Source organism: Liolophura sinensis, chromosome 8 (genome assembly GCF_032854445.1).
Source record: "Liolophura sinensis isolate JHLJ2023 chromosome 8, CUHK_Ljap_v2, whole genome shotgun sequence".
Lineage (NCBI taxonomy): Eukaryota > Metazoa > Mollusca > Polyplacophora > Chitonida > Chitonidae > Liolophura > Liolophura sinensis.
Genome location: NC_088302.1, coordinates 40384866 through 40406933, shown reverse-complemented (window position 1 = coordinate 40406933; position 22068 = coordinate 40384866). Strand labels below are relative to the sequence as shown.

Sequence of the window (22068 nt, the reverse complement as noted above, 5' to 3'; positions counted from 1 at the left end):
TTTGACTGAAACATCACATTTTAGGCCATTCTCCTGCTTCCATTTTGGGCCGTATAATGTCACATTATAGGCCATTCATCTAAACCTTCTCATTTCCTGCATGTACAATTATGGGTGATTTTTTTAATGAACTAGCATCATGTATTGATAAGCGGAGAGGCTAGTATGCCTGCATCATACTCAGTAGGCCCAGCTTTAATTCAACCCTTTTATTGTCTGGTACTGCCATATTTGTCTGCTCAGTTCAGTTTTGATATGAATGTGGCAGCATGACGCAGTGACCCAGGAGCCTCTCACCAGTGTGGTCACTGTGAGGTCAAATCCAGCTCATGCTGGCCTTCTGTCCAGCCCTAGGTGGGAAGGTCTGTCAGCCACCTGCGGATGCTCTACTAGGTTTCCTCCGACCATAATGCTGGCTGCCGGCATAAAACAACAATCAAATAAATAAATAAATAAATATTTTGATCAGTGACTGATACTGTTTTCTGGTTTTCTTCATGTTGATCAGGCGAGTAACCCTGATGAGCTGGGTATAACAGAGGAGGAGAGTTTAGAACTGATTGCTGATGGAGACGGAGATGGATGGGTAAAGGTAAGCTGGCCTTTTTACTTTCAAACGAACAGACATTATGACTGCATATACATCAGAGGCTCTGACATGCTAAATTCCTTTTTATAAGACTGCAGTTTTTATTAATGGCTAGCGAACTTGCCTGGTCCATTCTTGATCTGTTGTCCCTCATGCGAAAACAGGATATCTTTGAACAGACAAGTAAAACAGGCTTTTATTCATACGTGTACTTCTGCTTAATGAGAGACTTTAATATCACATCTGATGTGACAATAAATTATGGTGTAAAATGATTTTGATCTCATATTCCAGGCTAGAAATGCATCCGGAAAGGTTGGTTACATTCCTGAGATCTATGTCAAGATGGCAGATGAGCATTCTCCTCCTCACTCAGGGGAGAGTTACAATGGTAACTCAGGGGGGATAACTATGCCTTCTGCATGTGAGTATTCCCCTGCGTCAGGGGGCAGCGATCCAACTCATGATGTCTCCTCATCGTATTCCTCCACGGACTATGAGGTTCAGCAGACTACCCAGCAGATGCCAGCTGATAACGGGCAGGTCCCGTCTGCAGAAGGTTAGTAGGTGTTGCAACAGTAGTGTTACAGGTGCAGACATAACGGTCACATAGTGAGTGACTGTCAGATAATTGTTCTGTCAAAAACTACACTGGTAATCCTACCTCCAATGAAATTTTAACCTGTTATAACTTAAATAAAATTTTTACCAGAGAATACAGTTTTTGCATCTGAAAGAATCTTCTGTCTCTGTTGTTATTTCATTGGCTATATTTCTAATACATGTGACAAAATCCAAATGAAAGCGCAAAGCTTCATATTTTCACTGTGTTAGAAAACATTAATGCTGGTATGACATACATTCATGATCATTCTGGATCAAGATATAAATCATTTGTACAATGATTATGATATATCATTTGTATATCCCACAGGGTTTTGGTGCCGAGCTCTGTATGATTACGAGGGCACCAGCGAGGAGGAGTTGAGTTTCCAGGAAGGAGCGCTGATTCGCGTTGTCCGTAAGGATGAGAATGGTATTGATGACGGCTGGTGGGAGGGAGAACTGAATGGAAAATTTGGCGTCTTTCCCTCTTTAGTGGTCGAGGAGATGATGGATGAATCTGAGGTAAGAGGTTTGCTCTTTCTGCTTTTGTTTATCAAGCTCCATTTTTCTTCTGCTTTCTCTCCTCCCGGACATATATCGTGTCCTTCTTTCCCTGTCTATCGTGTCATATCAATTATACTCGACTTGACCTTGCTGTGACCTTGCTTGTGTAGGCTGATATTTTCAAGCTGCTCCATGTGAACCCTTTTGTCTTGTGTCTTGACAGGGAAATTCAACTTAAATCTCAACTTAAATAACATTGAATTTGTTAACACTTAATATTAATTAATACTTAATATTGAATCTGTTGTGAACACAATACTTTGTTTGGAATTTGTTATTAACACTGTGTTTAATACTGAATATTTGTACTGACACTCTGCTTATAACTGACAAGCATTTCTCACCAACAAGTTGAATTCATTATATCCTAATGTGTATGAAAATATGTATGATTAAATGTAGTACGATATAAAACAATTACATACATAATATTGTGCATAATGAATGCATATGTGTGAATCACAAAATGATTTAGAGTTGAGAAAATATCATGAGGGAGTAAGGTAAATATAAATTTCTCTTTATGTGTTTAAATTTAAGAGAGAGAAAAGTTAATAATTGATTATTTAAATCCGGGGAGATGAACATCAGCTGGGTATGGTATTATTCAGAGGGCAATAGGTCATGATGCAGCCCGGAGGAATGTCATGTTGTTGTCGATTTCCCACATGTCTGTAAAATACAGACCTTTAAGCATTGATTAAATGTACCTGTGCGACTCTTCCAGGAGGCGGACACTCCCGTGGAGTCTGTACCCCCAACCTTTTCCCCCCCTCCCCCTGTGACGGTAACTCTCCCCACCCCCGACCAAGAGGATTCCTCAGGTAAACCACAGCATCACACCTGCTTCAGGGTGCTAACGAGGAATCCATTAGACTAATTCAGACAAGTATTAGAAAATGAAAGCAAATTTTCCTTGTAGGTTTGGAAATAACAATGATGCCTTGGGTTAGTTCTAATTTTGATAAATAAAACTTTTTGAGCAATGTTATCTTTTAATTCAGAAGGTTTTTAGAGGCATGTACAACATAGCCATTCAGGTTGAAATTTTGTTCAAGCAGAAGACTTTAACAGTACAACTGAATAAAAGGTGAAATACAGAACTGAGAATAATGTAAGTTAATAATATGGTGCACGCTAGCAGCAGTTTTTTCACATTTGTTAAAAGTCACCTGTAAAATGTGGGGTGTCTCTTTCTGTGTAGGCACATTGCCTTTAGCTGACCAATCACATGAGGATTCTGTAAGTATACAGTAACAGTGTTGTAATCTCATCCCGCTCCCCCACCCCAACACCTACCCACCCACCCACCAACCAACCAGCAGGCTTCTCCCTACCAACTCTCCCCCTCCCCTCCGAAAAAAACCCTACCCATGGCAGCTGGTTTCAGTTGGCTTGTTGCATGATAGAGTGTAGATAAGTTTTGTAAGGACTGTGTTATACAAGTATTTTTGGTGTATTTCTGTTCATAATTTTAGGTGATGATTGCTGATATTAATTCTTACCTGGCACAGAGTCATATTTACAAGAATACATAAATGTCACCCAAACATAAACATTTTGTGTACTTCAGTGGTATTAAGGCCTTGTTACATTCTTCAGTTGTACATGTATAAATGCTTTCTGATTTGGTGTTAAGCTGCATACATCATACTTGTTAGAAATAGCTGCACACACTAGACTACATGTACAATTGTTTTCATTCAGCATGTATTTGTACTTTGTTTAGATTTGGATTGTACAATTTATTACCATTAGCAGTACCATCATGTACATGTATGGTGTCAGAAGTTGATAGAATTCAACTACTGATAAAGGTATAAGATGTGTGGTAGGTCAGTGTCACAAGCATGTTGAGTTTGTAGTCCACTTATCTAGTTCACACAGCTGATGTGTTTTATTCTGTCAGTTTTTAAGATGGTGATATACCCTTCATGTCTGCTGACACCAAATTTCATTTTGTTTTTGTACCGATGAACATACTCAGTCCTTTCCACTGAGATCAGTTTTTTTGTGTTAAAGTGTTTTCCTTGTACATTGACACCAAATTTCATCTGTTGTAACTGGCCATGTGTGTGCAATCAAAATGTGTTTTTTTTTTTTACAAAGAGGGGCTCCATTAGTGCCATTGCGACAGTATTAGTGGAATCGTGACAGTAAACCCAAGTCATTCTTTCACAATAATAACTCATTTTTCAACATTAGCATTTCCTTGCTGCTATAAACAAAATATGGGACTGAAGTACAAGTCACAATCTTAAGACATCGTTAATGTCAAAATGAAATGAACTGATCATGGCAGTAAGGATTTCAGTGGGAAAACATTTAGGTTCTTTTGATTAAGTTTGCGAAAAATCAGTGTAGAGTGTGGAATTTACTGTAGATCTGACTTGCACTTAGCTGGGATTCAGTGGTATAGCCCGCTCATCTATCGTGTATGGTAAGAATATGGGTATATCCAAGAGTGCAATATTGTATGTGAAGTTGTATCCCCTGTGTCTTTCCCTTCATGCTGCATTATCTGTGGGGATTACAGTCAGCTGCCTGATGATGATGGTAAGTCACACGCTGTGCCACTTTGTACAGGGGATACATGGGCATGATGTATAACGTTAGAAATGTCTCCTCCATCCTGTTCACAAACTTTGACCTGAATATTGTCTGTGTACCACTTTGTCTGTATTCTTCATGCTATGCCCTGCTGTTGTTATTTGCCAGCTTTCTTCTTTTCTCTTCACTTGTATGACTAAATTTGGATATATCAACTTACAATTTAAAATTTTAAAATGTGTTTCATTATAAGTAACTCTAAACCTGATAAAAAAATTAATAATTTAGGCCAAAAAAATTCTTATTTTTTAACCATAGTTTAATTCATTTAATTCTTCCTGTATATGATATCTGGCTTAAATGTAGGGAGGGAAATTTTCGAAAATAGCATTTAACATGGACCAGCTTTAACAGCACCCTAATAGAGTTTTTTTCTGGACAGCAATCACCATTGACTTAATTTTTGGATAAACTGCTGGGGTCTAACATTTCAGGAATCCTTGAAATGGGTGAGGCTGTTGTTTTTATGTGTTGCATCCCAGTGAATCAGCACTACGGACAAGTCAGCCGAACTATGTGACCGAAATTATGTTAAAACATTATATTACCAAACAACTCCCCTTACATACCCTTTCCACCATAAAGCTGGCTGCCATCATATGAGTGAAATATTCTTGAGTATGGTGTAAAATGCCAATCAGATAAATGAATAAATTAACACACCATGCAACTAAGAATTACATTAAAAAGGAACTTACTTGTGAGCTAAAAAAGATATATTTGTGTCACTGAAGATACAAGCATCATAAAACTGGATATTATTTCTCTGCATCCTGTAGGTTTTTAGAATATTTGAGAATATTGGTTGCAGAGGTGGTTGAAGAATTAGGGTATAAACTGTATAGGGTGAATTGAAATGGCGTAAGGCTACCACTGACAGCTGTGCATGATTTCATGATGTATGTATGAGGTCATGCCAAATTTTAAGCATGACATCAGGGGGTCGGTGTGGTGGCTGATACATTTTGGTTAGTGATGTAAATGCTTTGTGATGTTAAAAAAATGTTTCAAAGGGCCATGAATTGTCTTTGAGGCTGTTTGCTGTGCCTTGTTTAAATGTGAGGGGATAGGTGTATTTTAAAGACAGGTTAATTTCCTTCTTGCTGCGTGTAAATATTAGCAAGTTCTGAACAAAGCAAAAATGATTCCCTTTTTTTTCAGCATTAGCATGTTTTCCTTTTTACTGGCAAAACACAGAGAATCGACTTTCACTGCTGGAAATAATCCTTAAAGGAGCACACAACTTTGTCCACACATGAGTAAATTTTGAGGATTTTAGGTTTTCTGGATCAAGAAATCTTGTTTTTGACAACAAAGGTTGTCAGTGTGTGCTGAACTAATAAGGCTTATTTTAAGTATTTTAAGGCTTGAGTTCTCATTTTCATGCCATTTACTTGCCACCAGCAAACCATTATCAGGCTTTTAGTAATCTGCTACCATGGGTCACCTGAGGGATTCCAACAGTGGTCAGTGAAGTCGGTGACAGACCAAGTGTACAGCTTAATTTGTGCAACTGTTCCACAGGCAAACTACAAGCATGCCAGTGGCGTGCTACTGGTGTGCTGGCAAGCTTGAAAACCCTTTGGAGTACTTTTAACCTGCGTACCTATGCTGTACATTATGTACATGGGCTGTATATTGTATGAATGTATTAGGATTTATCACCCCTTGTATGTTGCAGAATCAATACGTAACCTGGGAGGAATACAACTATTACAACAGTCATCAAGGTCACACTCAAGGTCATCCATATACAAACGGCTGCCCCAGGATCACAGTGACGAAGACGTACGAATCATTTGCTTGAGATCATTTCCCTTAGCAACGGACATTTTTTCTCTGAAAAAAAGATGGCTTACTGGGAGAACCACATGCTAATCTCTATCTCTTTTTTTTAATTTTTATTTTGATGATTATAATCAAGTGCCAACTTTTTGTTTTGTCACCATCACCTGATTCACCAAGGACTATAAAGGCACCAAAGACACCATTTCAGTCTTACTGAATACACTGATCTCTATGCATAGATCTGTTCTCGATATTGCATTCTTAACAGATTTGGGACTGTGTGCATTTTGAACTAAGACGTTCGATCTCACAAATGTTTCTTTGTGGATCAGATGCTAGCTCAGTTGCAGTATACTGTATATACATTTGGACTGTTGTCTAAGCACTTTAAAAAAGCACATTCCTTGGACGTCAGTTTTGCAACATTGCACAGGACCTGGTTTGTGTTCAGTGTTTGAACATGGACCATGATGGTGCATAATCTTTTGGACAAAGTGCTTGTGTGACAGAGATTTAAAATTTGTAAATAGTTTAGGAAATCTTTGGAAGTACATGTGGATGTGGCGGACCAGGTAGTCATGCTTAGCATATGTTCTAGTATGCGGATTAGTTACCAGTGTTATTCATGTGTGTGATAATTGACCGTGAGTTCTAGTCAGATGTATGGAACTTTGGTGAAATCTGTTTATACGGAATTGGTCAGTTAATTTGTGAACTCTTTGGAAAACTGCCGGTTTTGTAAACACTTGTGAAACACTGCATGGTGAATATGGTGTTTGTTTGTCAGTATTGGTGCATGTAATGCTCTTCAGGGTGTTTACAGAAATTGGTGCATTGAAATATCTCGAAAGATCGTCTCATCATGTATGTCATTCTGTAATTGTTATATTGTACTTGTTTCTATTATACATCTATATACATGTTTGCACACCTATCCTTGTACATGTATTTGGAGATTGTCCTTGATTGTACAACTTTGCTAACATATAGTAGTACATAACATATCTTTGAGGTTTCTGTAGTTTTCAAATCAAGCTGTTTGACGCTGAATTTGCTTTGTGAAAAATGACTTTGAGCTGGGTTAACATTGCCAGCTTGAATTCACAACAAAGGCCGAGAAGTCGAGAAAAGTCAAGAAGCTTTTTTCGCACTTATATATGTCAGGACATCTTCTAAACAGCATGTCAAGAAATAATGAAAATTTAAAACAAACGTTTCCTGTATGCTTTAACCAAACAAGATATTGGGTGATTTTAAGAAGCATGATTGGCATGGTAACCTTTGAGGTTACATATGTAAGGTATTGGTTTGCTATAATCACTGTTTGAAAAAGATCTCAGCATGTAGCTAAACTTGACGTGTAGGGTGAGTTGTTTAGTATTCATCCAGTTACTTATTAACTGGTAATTATTTATGCAATACACCTCAAATAATTGAATATTGAGAGTGAAATGTATCAAATTTTTCTGATCGTAAAATGAAAGGCATCCACACGTATATGAGCTAGGAAAATTAGGCTTAGTTGTAACACTTTAATGAATGGTGTATGAATATCTGTGCAGGAAAAGCGATGTTGGGCTGCAAAATATTGGCTTCAATGACATGAATTATGAAGGTGTACCTTTACCGACAAAATGGACTGATCACCATAATGTTTATAAAATGATGGGCAAATGTGAAAGGCGTATGATATATTGACTTTGGATAGGATCCAGCAGATTTTGATTTTCTTGAAAGTTGATTGGCAATTTCGTGTTGTATTGTGGAATCTCTTGATATATGTTGCAAAGCCCATGAATCTGTCTTTTGTCTTAATATCTGTCTTTGCATTCTGCAGTTGGCAGTCTAATCCATCTTGGTATTGATTTTGTACACACATTATGACAACAGTATTCGTATTCAGAATACACAGGCTTTGCGTTATGCATCAGTCTGGAAGCTATAATGTACTTACTCTGCTTTATAGAGAGAGACGTATTGGAGAAAGTTTTTATTTTGCTAATATTCATTAGTCTGGTATTTTATATAGCAATTTGCACAGAGCTTTGTAGTCATTTGAGGTTTGTCTCACTAAAGTATGTTGAACCTTGGTTATTCTTTTTTGAAAGTTTCCATAGCTTGGCTTTATATAATTCTCTCTTTATATTTACATGAAACTTTCTAATATTTATGTATAGTTTGTGTACATACAAGCAAAATCTCACAGCCTTGTTATTTGTTTATCTTGTTATATCTTTGCTCTATCCTTGTGGTATATTTAAAAATATAAAGATATATATCTGGTTTACATGTATCTCAGATTTGTTTTTAACTTTAGGCCTATATTCTCTCGCCTATTATCCTCAGCTGTACCTAATTGTGAGACAGGACATGCTGTGGGAATTAATAGAACTAAGATGTTGAGTAGTTAAGTGATGATGAATTAAAGCTGATACATGTGATTCATCCTGTACATAACTGACCAGTCAAGAGCTGAGTTCAGTCTATTTCAGTCTTGAAATGTCTGCGCAAGCTTTCGCAAATCAGTAGGAAATGTAATACATGCAATTCGATGTTCAATGCAAATATGTCCCTATTTTGACACTTGTGAAGATGGGATTCACATACATATAAATATAGATGAGCTAGAGTATGCTGTCATACTGCTCAGCTTGACCCACATCACATGATGGACCAGTGCAGATTCACACCTTGTGTGAACTTCATGTAAGCAAGCCTTGGAAATGCAAAACAGCATGATATTCTGGAGGAACATGGGAATGGAACCTGGCCAAGATAAATACAATGCAAGTAGATTCTGTAGCCTGATCAGTGAGTTTATCACAGTTGTCAAGTATCTCAGATTCAGTGTCAGTTGGATTCTGTATCCTGATCAATGAGTTCATCACAGTTGTCAAGTATCTCAGATTCAGTGTCAAGTGGATTCTGTATGCTGATCAATGAGTTCATCACAGTTGTCAAGTATCTAAGATTCAGTGTCAAGTGGATTCTGTATCCTGATCAATGAGTTCATCACAGTTGTCAAGTATCTCAGATTCAGTGTCAAGTGGATTCTGTATCCTGATCAATGAGTTCATCACAGTTGTCAAGTATCTCAGATTCAGTGTCAAGTGGATTCTGTATACTGATCAGTGATTTTATCGCAGTTGTCAAGTATCTCAGATTCAATGTCAAGTGGATTCTGTATACTGATCAGTAATTTTATCACAGTTGTCAAGTATCTCAGATTGAATATCTGTAGCAGATTCTGTATCCTCATCAATGATTTTATCACAACTGTGAAGTATCTCAGATTCAGTGTAAAGTAGATTCTGTATCCAGATCAGTGAGTTGATCACAGTCACAGAGAATTTCAGATTTAATGTCAACAAGAACCTTGACCCTGATCAATGATTTTTATTACCGTTGTGAAGTCTCTCAGATTCAATATTTCAAGCAGATTCTGTATTTTGATCAATGAGTTAATTACAGCTCTAGATTATCTCAGATTCAATATGTCGAGTAGAATCTGTATCCTAATCATCAGGTGTGAAATATCTCAGATTTAAGGTCAACTAGAATCTCTGTCCGATTCAGTGATGTAGAATCTGTAGTCTGATCAATGAGTTCATCTCTAGTTCAAAAATTAAGAACTGTTTACACGGAGTATTATATGCGCCCATAGTTTTGCAGACGCAATTTGATGTTTTCACAAAGTTTGTTTTTCTACAAATGCAATATCGCACTATTTGTAAGGAGAATGTACGTGTAGTTTTAATTGTTGTGTTATACATCTGATCAGTGCCTCTTCGTTTTCTTCTGGTTACAGATTTAAGACATGTTATGTGAAAATTTTCATTGTTATTTTGTATTAATTTTTTTTATTGGTAATGATGCACTAGTCATTTTACTATAATGTACAAGAATGCCACAAATGTTAGATTGGTACATTCCTGGATAAATTATATGCAAGACAGTCTAATGAGTGTGTTAGGTAACTCAATGTGTAGAAGGTGAAAATAAGGAAAATCTCTTGCAAAACGTATAGTGTTATATCATTAAATATTTCATCAGGAAGTTCAGGCGTGTGATGGATAGTTTTTAGCTTCCTTGTACTATTGTCTATGTCATTTTGATATGAAGTGTATTAAAGAAAACTGCATTTAATGTGGGATAATTCCTTCCTTTCTCAGCAAAAGACTGTATTTACACTCAGAGGATTGTAAATACATGCAGAATTGAGTTTAACACACTAGGTGCAGATGGTACCTGTGCTGGTGTCGGTCACCCAACCATCTGCTCGTGAATTGTTCTCATGCCCTACCCACCTACAGCAAACCTGTAAACACATACCATATATGCCACATTAAGTCTGCTTTTTTGGCTCGCCTGTATAAAGTGCAGGCGTAGCTTGTGTTGTACCCTGAGCGTCGGCGTCCAATAATAGAGAAAGCAATGCTAAACAAAGTTATTTGGTGTGATATCTTTAAATGTACTGCAGATATAGAGCTCAGGGTTTGCACACATGTAGAGCACCATAGCACGAGGGGTATATTCATTGGATGTGTGCATATTAAGTACCATAAATTACTGAATTCCTGACTTGTGTTGTGTGTAAGAATCAATATTAAAGAAAGTATTAAATCAAATTAAACAAAGGGATGGTTTCTTAAAAAGTACTGCATATACTGAGCTCAGGGTTTGCACAAAGGTAGAGCAGAATAGGATGGGGGGGGGGGGGGGGGGGGGGGGGTGAGGATATTTCATTTTTGATTCAGTGTGTACATTTTTAGTTCTGTAAATTACTGAATTCCTGACTGTGTGCATTGCGTATAACAATCAGTGTTAAACAAGGTGTTAGTGGTGGTTTCTCAAAATGCTCTGCATGTATTGAGCTGAGGATTTGCACACTTGTAGAGCAGAGCCGCATTAGGGTGATCTTACATCGTTGATTCGGTGTGTATCTTAAGAAGTAATGTATGTATTAACCTGAAGTTTTACATGCATATTAAGCACAATTACACAAGGGGGATGTTCCATTGTTGATGCTCTGTGAGCATATTAATTACTGTAAATTACCAAATTCACGATTTCAGTTCTCTGTGCATTGAGCTGAAGTTTTGCATTTATGTGTCTCATACAGGTGAGCTCTCATGTAGCCTTGCTACCATTTTCCTCTGCAAGTTCTCTCTGCATTCTGTTGAAAAATGCATAATGATTTGTACATATCACATATCTATTACAGATTCAATCACTATCACACATGCGCATGCAATCGCTATTACACATGCAATCACTCCATATCAGACGTCATCTTTGTATTACAGATTCACTCAATGCATTACACACACATCTAATCACCATTACACACAACCAGATTCGTTATTACAGATCCAATCACTGCGTTACACACATCCAGATTCGTAATTCACTGTATTACACACATTCTACGTGTAGTTGAGCACTGTGGAGGCCTCTCATCAATTTAATGCTGACTGAAATTTTGAATTTAAATGCAAATGTTGAGTCGAATGTTTGATTACTTCTGTTTTTGATCTATTTTGATCCATTGGTAATCATGCGTCTGGTCTTGTTAATGTTATGGACCTTAGTTGGTTTGCTGGACAAATATAACAGAGGGACACGGGTGATGGTACTGTCTTTTCAGTGATAGCTAGTAAGCAAGTGAATAGTAGTGAGGATTTTTAACAGTACAGTTTTTGTTTTGTATACAATTGGAGTATTGCACATAAATGCTGACTTGTGTATACTAAAGCCTGAAGAAACCACAGCTTGCCCTTTGTACAATCATGAGCCCGTGTACAATCTCTCCATACCTATACTATTACATCCAGAAATCCACAGAGATATCTCTTCTCTGACAGCTTAAACAGTCACTTGAGAAATAATTTTCACTTTGGCCATACGAAAGTTGTTTCTTGCAATTGGCAAAATCTAGTCAGCTGGCATGGAATAAATTGGACAACAAAAACTGTCAGGGTTAAGTAATCACTGGAGAACAGAACTTGGCAAATTAAAAAGGTTAAAAATGTGCGACATGCTTTTTACTAATAATCAAATGGACATGAATACATGTCAAGGACACTTTTCATCCTTCTGTTTTATTTTTCTGTGGTCTTGAAATACCAATCTAGTCTATGGTGGTCTGACATGTAAATCACTGGCATTATTTCACACATTTACGCGGGCACATTTTCTGAGTGTCAACTTTATATTATTAGTCCATCATTCCCGCATTGATGTATTATGACATTCTTTGACCAAAAACACAAAAAACTATGCATTTTATCCTTTCCACAAAATTTTGTCAAGTTTGAAGCGATCTGGAAGGAATTGTCTACGAGTTTTTATTTTGCCCTCACCTTCAAATGTTAGCTATACTGTGCGTTTAAGTATTGACATCAGTTTGTGTCACTGTGCGCATATTCCAAGACGGCCGCCAACAGGTCTTGGTGAATGTATGGACAGTTACATGTAGTTAGCGCAGTAGCATCAAGTGAAGTTTGTGTGGTTCTCTTTTATGGTTTGACATCCTTCAAGGAGAGTTTTGACATCTTTCAAGGAGAGTTTGGAATCTGTACTAAACATGCATGCTTGCACCATGCGTACTGCTTTTAGGGTTGTCTTTATCAGCAGGATTGATACATATTCAAAGCAATGTACAAGAGGTTTGCTCTCACTAAACCTTGTTACTTTTCAATGATACCATATATTACAATCCCTGTGTATACTAACACCTGACTGTACTAAAGACCCTAATATTTCATTACCAACCTGTGTAAATTCTTCAGGTTCACACTTTATAGTCACAGTATAAATTACCAACAATATGTCAAAACAGGCTGTTGTTGTCTGATTCTTCAGTTGCAGCATTTCTGTTTTTGTTTTTTTTTGTTTTTTTGTAACAGAGATCTGACAGTAAACAGTGAAAAACAAAGACATTCCAAAAGCTGAATCAGGAATGGTTCCTAATACTTTAGTATCAATTTACTCCAAAATCCGACTCCATATTAAACATTGGCACCAGACACCATACACAGTGCATTGTGCACTGAATGATGTGTTGTCAGGGCAGATGTTGTGAAGAGGTATGCATGTCCCAGAGGGCAGCCCCATCCTTAGCTGGACTGGTCCCAGGGGACTGTCCCATCTGTAGCTTGACTTGTCCCAGAGGATAGTCCCATCTGTAGCTTGACTGGTCCCAGAGGACGTCCCGTCTGTAGCTTGACTGGTCCCAGAGGACGTCCCATTTGAAGGTTGACTGGTCCCAGTGGGAATGTCTGATCTGTAGCTTGACTGGTCCCAGGGGACATCCTGTCTGTAGCTTGACTGGTCCCAGAGGACGTCCTATCTGAAGCTTGACTGGTCTCAGAGGACATCCCATCTGTAGCTTGACTGGTCCCAGAGGACGTCCCGTCTGTAGCTTGACTGGTCCCAGAGGACGTCCCATCTGTAGCTTGACTGGTCTCAGAGGACGTCCCATCTGTAGCTTGACTGGTCCCAGTGGGGATGTCTGATCTGTAGCTTGACTGGTTCCAGAGTACTGTCTCGTCTGTAGCATGGCTGGCCAAAGTGGACAGTCCAGTCTGTAGCTTGACTGGTCGTAGTGGATAGTCCCGTTTTTAGCTTGACTGGTCCATCTGTAGCCTGACTTTTCCATTTGTAGCTCGACTGGTCTTGTAACAGGCTCTGTAGTAATGTATACATCTGCAGCTGTAGTGTATAGTGAACTCTTCTGTGGGACCATATTTGTCATTATGTACACCAGGGAAATGCATTAAAGTACAGTAATAAACACTGTATCCATGTCTTTGTTTCATTGGTTCATTATGCCATATTGTACCAGTAGTAAAGAATGTTTCACATAATACAGGTAAAACTAAATATTAATAGGAGCAAGGTAACCAGAAAACTATTTTTACATGTACTTCAAGAAGCTATACTGGAGATTTTTGGCAAACAGTCAGTCATCATATTCAAATCAAATCAACCTTTCACAAAACATCAGCCTTGTCTATAAAAGCAGGTTGCATTTTAACTTTTTTTAAAACTTAAAATCATTTTAACACTATAAATTCTACAGATATGACGAATATCCTCTGGTAAGGTATTAATTTAAGTGACCTATGCTTCATTAATACTAAAAAATTGTGTACATTAGGGAATATAAATTTTTTACTAAAAATCTCCAGTATAGTCAGTGGATAAAAGTACATGTACAGGCTTGTTCAGAAAATAAGAGGTTCCTCCAAAGTATGCCCACATTCTCTCTCTACAAGCTTCTTCCAAGATTGTTCCATATCATCTTTTTGCAATACAAAGTTTTTCTTGAATGGAAGACAGGTGAGTTCCAAATCCTCTTACAAATGCACTGTCCACCTTAATAAGGTGAACTTCAAGAGGGAGGAGTTTCCTCTAAAGTTGATCCATATTCTCTTCTTGATTACAAGTGCATCTTTCAGAAATAAAGTACAGTAGGTAGTTGTTCAGGAGAAATAAATTAAAAAAAAAAAGTTTCCTCTAAGGTAATTCCATATGCTCTTCACAGATTCCTCCAAGGTCAATGAAACGTAAACCTCTGATATAAATGTATGCCTACGTGTAATGTAAATTCACTGATATCTGTATAAATCCAAGATTATATAAACGTCGACAGTATTTTAGCTACATTGTCACTGATTAAGACAGTAAATCTGATTTCAGCTAAAAAGTCATTTATGCCGAATTATAAATTGGTCTTGCTAAGTGACATGAGACATTTCTACACCTGGAAATGCTCGTGTAGAGTATACAACCATGGGAATTACAGGGACCTCCATGGCCAATTGGTTAGCGTGCTAGCACATAACCATGACTAGGTGGCCTCTCACCAATGCAGTCGATGTGAGTTCAATTCTGCCTGTTTCCTCTCACCTTAACATGCAGAAATGAAATTAACCTGATATTTTTATACATTTTTCTGCACTAATTTCTTTGTTTATTAGGGATCACTTTTGGCATAATTTAGGTCATGTCACAACAGTTTCTCATTGAAGCATTAAGGTCAATTTACATGTAGTGCTACCTCACTGAAATCAAATGCCAAAGACACCATCAGACAGGATGCACCACTTCATCTCAGTTTTACAACACTGGGCTTTTAATATTTATTTATTTGATTTATTTGATTGGTGTTTTTATGCTGTACACAAGAGTATTTCACTTATACGACAGGAGCCAGCATTATGGTGGGAGGAAGCTGGGCAAAGCCCGGGGGAAACCCACGACCATCTGCAGATTGCTGACTTTCCCACTTACAGCTGGAGAGGGCTTTTAATAAGTGTACTGTATACATAATTATATATACTGATAGACCTACTGTCTTATGCTGATCACGACCAGCAAGGACATACCAAGATTATTAAACATTAGATTGAACTCCTACCAGTATATGTAATTTCAGACTTTAACACAGACAGTCATAACTGTTAGCCAGGCAGTGTTAGTTTTGTGTGCCTAGGTGTTGTAGTTTTCCATGTAATTTTGCACTGATCTGTACATGTGGATTACATGTAGATATGATGTGTTAATTTCACAAGCTTGAATTAGATTTGCTTGTTATTTAACATGATAGTGGTACTCAAGAATATTTCACGTGTATGGCAGTGGTCGGCTTTCTGTGTCCTGGGAAATGTGCGGGGTACAAAACTTGATTGATTCACATGTATGAAAGTGGTATAACTTTACTGCTGTAGTCAAGGAGTCAAAATAACATATCACATAGTATTCTAAAAATAAAAAATAAAAAAAACAGTACATAAACTACAGAAATAGTGTGAAGCAATTTTATACAAATTAGCACATAGTATAAACAGAGTCTATCACAGGTATACAATAAGTACCCTAGGTCGAGATATGGTGTACAATTTTTAATATACCAGGAAGCCATGATAATGGGTTGTTGTTGTTGTACATTATAACATACAATAACTAGTACAACTAAATGCAGTCTTCAGCCATATGTTAAAAGTGTACAAGATATTAAAAAAAAAAAAAAACACCTCCTGGACCCAGTTGTTCAAAAATGTATTAGGCCTTAAACCCTAGCTGTATTAACTTTAGTCCAGACTAAAGGGTCATTTACTTTGTATTAGAATGAGACTAGTATTAAGATTTAAGTCTGGCTTTAACTGGAATACAATGTTGAGCAACTGGCCCCAGTGGAGAATCATGGAAACTAGACAGTAAAGATAGTGACACATGTCCTGTATAAGAGTACCGTACTGATATTAGAATGTAGTGTAGGCCTACCTATCCCCTCTGTCACAGCTTATTTAAGGTTTCTTTCACCTGAAGGTAACAATTTTAACACCATCACAAGCTAGGATATGCATTCTCTATAAAATTACATGGTGAAGTTTGCACTTCCTGAATTCATCCTGGAGATTTCAAACCTTATTAAACCATCATAAAACACAGTCCTCTCTCACTGACCAAATTTATTGCTAACCAAGAAAATACCGATAAGTCATGTTTCTGGCGTGCCCCTTTTGTATTTCCCAGATTTCTAAATTTTGTTTACAAACTTCCAGCCAGAATTATGTTTTAAATGTTGGTATAAAGTCAATAGCAGGGCTGGTTTGTAGAAAAAAAACCACAATGCCTATGAGCTAATTTTTACCACATTAAAGGTGAGAGTCTACAGACAAATACTGCCTATTTTTGAAACGTTTCAAAGAAATCTCTCAGCAAAATGTCAAATCAATCAAGTGTCTATACTTAAATGGGCTGTGATCAAATAGTATTACCCAATGGCCAAACCAACTTTTTATATACAGCACATTCCATCACTCAAAGTTGATCTGAAGGCAGTCTATCTAGTGCAATGCTGATCCACTATTCTATTACAGCCTACGTGGGTTTGATGAAATGGAAATCACTCAATGTTTATGAAATTATCTCTAGCCCTGCTGTCTGACCAAATGGATTCATTGCTGACCAAGGCATTATATCTTTGGTTAAATGGATTCATTGCTGACCAAATGGATTCATCGCTGACCAAGGCATTATATCTTTGGTAAAATGGAAATCACTCAATAATTATGAAATTATCCAATCTCTAGCCCTGTTGTTTGACCAAATGGATTCTTCGCTGACCAAGGCATTATATCTTTGGTTAAATGGATTCATCGCTGACCAAGGCATTAGATCTTTGGGTAAATGGAGTCACTCAGCGTTTATGAAATCATCCAATCTCTAACCCTGCTGCCTGACCAAATAGATTCAGCACTGACCAAATGGATTCATCGCTGTCCAAGGCATTACATCTTTGGTTAAATGGATTCATTGCTGACCAAGGCATTATATCTTTGGTTAAATGGAACCACTCAATGCTTACGAAGTTTATTATCCAAACTTTAGGTCTACTGACCAAATGGATTCAAAAACAAAAACTATTCTATCTTTGGTTAAACAGAATCTCTCAATGCTGAGGAAATCATCCAATTTCTATGCCTACAAGCTTTTGATGTAATATACGTTAATGCTCAATGGCCATCTCATTCAATGCCAAGGATTTGATAAAATAGAATCAGTGTATCTCTGAAATGATATCACTCAATGCTGATCAAGCCATCCTTAGTATATGTCTGTAAGTGTTTCACAAATAGAATGTCACTCAATGAATAAACTATCTGAACTCTAATCCTAATCCATCAAATATGTATACTAAAGTTATCTTGTCTAAATGTATGTCAGAAAGAGGTAACTGGAGGCTGAAAGAGGTAATATGGCCAAAACATTGTCCACTAAGTAATGCTGGCAGTGGAGAATGCCTTCAGTAGAATTTTGTAATCATGCTAGCGGGAACCAACTAATGCTGCACTGCCATGATCAAATTGTGCGACAAATCAACATTTTGTTCATTAGCAATTGCCTTTATTGTGCCTCAGTCTGTAGTTTATGTGATAGAGAGCACCCAAATGCGTATGCGTAATTAGTGATATAAATTAACAACAACAGCACTAAATATCCCCCAAAATATCCAGCTGCTCAGCACAATAAACTGGTCTGAATACACAGGGAACCCTTCCTGTCAGAAACAGCTTGAGTCACAGTCCATGACCCATTATACAATGTGTGATTTCTGAAGGCAGAGATGACGGAGGGGAATAACATTATTATTAAAACATTTGAGGAAGAATCACTGCAGACAACAGTCATGGTTTAAGTTATTTGAACACTACAGTCAACAATAAATCTCCTATCTTTGTCAGATGACAAAACATTCGCACATCTCATTCTTCACCGCACATGCAAGGTAAAACTGTATCCACTTTGTACAAAATCCCGTTGGTGGCCATTTCATCCACTTTGAAGATGAACGCTGGTGATTTGATGGTGTCTGTTGTCACACTGATGTCCCCATTGCTTCGCTTGAAGTGGAGCAGCTCCCCATGGTTAGAGCGGATGTTATAGACGGCGTCGTTGAGGAACCCACAGCTGGCCACCAGGCGATCCACAACGTGGTTTCGAATCACCTGTGTTACAGGGAGAATCAATTGCAATCAGTACCTTAACTGGCTAGATTTGTAAGAGTGTGGACCATTATGGTTTGAAACTCAATGGTCAATCAACTTTGCTAATCTCGTACTCTTTCAACAAAATCCCCACAATAATAAACAAGCTTGTATCTAGGTATCAGCACAACTTCTAACTTTTTTTAATGTATTGGTATGTGTCAATTTTTTTTATTCAAAAACAGTTCATTCAATCCCTTAACTGTTCTAAAATGTTTTTATCGAGAAACAATTCAGCCAACCCCTTTATCTTTCTAAAGTTTTTGTATCCAAATAAGGTTCAGTCGATCCTGTAACTCTTTCAAAGTGTTGGTATTCTGAGACAGTACTGCTGATCCATCAACTGTTCCAAAGTTTTCGTAGTTCAGCCAAACCTGAACTTTCCCAAAACCCTTTTCTCTCACCTTTTCCAGTGTGTCTGGATCCAGTAACATTTTCTCTAAATCACTACGGTCCATAGCATCAAACGCCTCATTGGTTGGAGCCACCACAGTGAGCTGATCACTGTCTGCAAACAAACTGGCCAGCCCAGCTGTCTCTATGGTTGAGTAGAAGGAGCTACAGAAAGAATGGCAGAACAAATGTACTAGAGTATACTCAAGAGTAATTCGTGATTTTCACTTAACTCATTTTTTCATCATGGAAAAAATGTTGCAAATATTTATTATCACAAAGGAAAGTTTCATCAAACGTGTACTGCCTATAAAATTATGTATACAAATTCAAATACAACTGATGATGAAGGCAATAGTTTCAGATTCCATACCAGATGAAGTTTTTCTCAAAAAGATACCCCATAACGGGGGATACACAGATATCATTTGATGCATGTTTTATTCTTAATGATAACTTGATTGGTTTTTATTTTCATTGATGTTTAATGCCAAGTAAAAAGAATTTTTCACTTATGCGATGACAATCTGTGCTACGATTGGATGAAACAGGAGTGCCCTGGATAAACTGTCGATCTATGGTACATGTGAGTAACAGACAAATTTTACACGCCCCCCAGGTGGTAGACACGTGGTCTTCAACAAACGTTGCCTCTCCAAAAATATTATCTCACTCTTGCCAAATATATGATCACTGCTGATCCAGACATATAGCTGCAGCTAAGACAAGTGAAACAGATGACCTAATTGGCTGCCGTCTAGCTGATATACAGATCATGACACAGGAGATCTTCCCACGAATACCTTACACAATTCATTTAATTAATTGTTGTTTTGCAACGTTCTCAAAAATTTTTCGTTCATTCATTCTGATATAGGTTTTATAGAAGATGTTTTTGATGGAAGATGTGATCTTCAACTGAACAAACAGCCACACAAGCACTATCAACAACTTCACTCACATTACAAAGAGACCTGAGAAACATCAGGTGCAGGAATGAGTGGCGTTCCTGGTTACCTGAGATCCGGATCACTGCGGATCATATCCAGCAGATCTGACTCCGGGGGCAGCATGACCTTGTCCACCACATGGATCACACCGTTCGCACAGGTGTTGTCAGGATTGGTGACAGTGGCATCATTCACAGCCAGTCCCTGAACAACATACAGCGTGTCACATACACGAATCATTTCATGTGACAGTGAGAAAACTGTATTTCCAACCTTAAAATTGAATCTGATTGGTGTTTTATGACATACTTAAGAATATTTCACTTATATCAGCATTCCATCATTATATTGCGAGGAAATCAGGCCTTAAAATTTCATAGGTTTAAAGGTGGAGAAAACATAAAAATGACAAAGTTTAGATGAAAAAGTGCAAACGTTATTCCTAAATGCGGTCTTCAATATTTTTTTCTGATTTTGCCTTAAAGAGAAAAAGGCACTTGAAAAAAATTTTTGTATGGTGGGTATTTTGGACCACCTTTTGATATTTATAGTCTTTGTTTAATAATGTCATAAATGAGGATGTAACACAGGTTTAATAAATATTTTTGCAATAGAATTTGTTCTTTTCAGCTAACAAATGTATTGAACCTCATAATTACCTTATAGGACAGGCAACTATTATAACACACAGGGAATGATTAATATTTATCAATTTATTTATTTGACTGGGATTAAAAGTTGAACCATCAGTTCAAGAAATCTATAGCAAGCTAGTAGATGTCAACTTTGAATAAGTTTTCCACACCAGACATGTATCAGTGTATTATAGTAAATTAGTGGAAGACAAGATATCGCCTACAAACTTCCAGTAAGGCCACATGAACAGTCAACCATTCTAATATTAATTGGCGCAGACTCTGAAATCAGTTGCAGCAGGAGACTACTGAGGATTTCCCTTCTAAGACAAGGATTACATGAACAAACACCTAGTCATGCAGTGTTAATGTTAAATAACCCACCTTTCTGTAGACAGTGACCTTGATGTCAGCTGATATAGAACTCTCCGTCTTCACAGATTGCTGGCTGATGAAGGAGTCTGTGGTCATCTTGCCCTTAGCAATGTGATACTTGACAACATTCTCCAGGGCAGTGGGTTGGGACCGGATGGCCTCCAGGTAGGAACGAGGCACAGCTGCAAAATGCCAAAAGGAATTGATGACTGAATGCCCCAGGGTTTAATGTCATATTTAACAAAGTTTCTGTTGTATGATGACCCATTAGGATTGGAGTTGTATTCCAATTAATGCAAAATGACCATACACGATGTGATCAAAAATGAAAATGCCATTCAATGTTCACTGCCAACAACAGACAATTCCTTGATGTTGAGACCACCCTGTTTTTTTTACTGATAAATGGGAGACTTAGTTAGTAAGACAAGCATGTTGTTTTGTGTTCATGATTTCTTGGGGTTGCATCTTTCTTTCTTGTTCCCTGATCATTTCTGGCATTCTATGGGGGATGGCAAACTCAAGGATGTTTGAGGAGGAGGGGTCAGTGAAACTGACAACCGTTGGCCGCAAAAGGACTGGACATTCAACACAGGCTGGGCACTCCGGAACGAGTATAATGGGACTGGACACCCAACAGCAACTGGATACTATGAGGACTGGAATCCCAATGATGAATGGATGTTCTGTGGCAACCTGAAATAACGTTCATACGGTGTAGGTAGTCACTGATAGTAAACATCTATAGGCACATACCGGATGATCCGCTGTGACTTATCAGACAAAACACAGGAAGCAACGATGCTGACTGGAGAAACTGACGAGCTGGCTCCAGGTTTTTGCACAACCCAGAGGAAGATCGACAGCTCTCCATGGTGCTTCCATGAAGACAGTGGTCACCTTTATAACGACCAGGGTCCCAAACTCCAGGTCCGAGATTGTCATCCCAGCAGCGGTGACCAAGCTCAATTTCCAGAAGTTAATGCCAACACAGAATGCCA

At 37.8% G+C, this 22068-nt stretch overlaps 2 protein-coding genes across 4 annotated transcripts in view; one reads left to right on the top strand and one right to left on the bottom strand.

Annotated features, from left to right (window-relative positions):
- The window catches only part of LOC135473897 (F-BAR and double SH3 domains protein 2-like), a 54937-nt gene extending 44085 nt beyond the window's left edge, over nucleotides 1-10852 (top strand). The window contains exons 16-19 of the mRNA XM_064753831.1: nucleotides 509-592; nucleotides 884-1148; nucleotides 1524-1717; nucleotides 6051-10852. Of these exons, the coding sequence (XP_064609901.1) occupies nucleotides 509-592; nucleotides 884-1148; nucleotides 1524-1717; nucleotides 6051-6176 (669 nt within the window). The 3' untranslated portion in view covers nucleotides 6177-10852. The remainder of the gene's footprint in view (nucleotides 1-508; nucleotides 593-883; nucleotides 1149-1523; nucleotides 1718-6050) is intronic.
- A 5102-nt stretch (nucleotides 10853-15954) lies between these two features.
- The window catches only part of LOC135473730 (transforming growth factor-beta-induced protein ig-h3-like), a 50056-nt gene continuing 43942 nt past the window's right edge, over nucleotides 15955-22068 (bottom strand). For all 3 annotated transcript variants that reach the window (XM_064753600.1, XM_064753601.1, XM_064753599.1), the window contains 4 exons: nucleotides 21077-21249; nucleotides 20125-20261; nucleotides 19119-19272; nucleotides 15955-18675 (listed from right to left, as the gene is read on the bottom strand). In XM_064753600.1, the coding sequence (XP_064609670.1) occupies nucleotides 18433-18675; nucleotides 19119-19272; nucleotides 20125-20261; nucleotides 21077-21249 (707 nt within the window). In that variant the 3' untranslated portion in view covers nucleotides 15955-18432. The remainder of the gene's footprint in view (nucleotides 18676-19118; nucleotides 19273-20124; nucleotides 20262-21076; nucleotides 21250-22068) is intronic.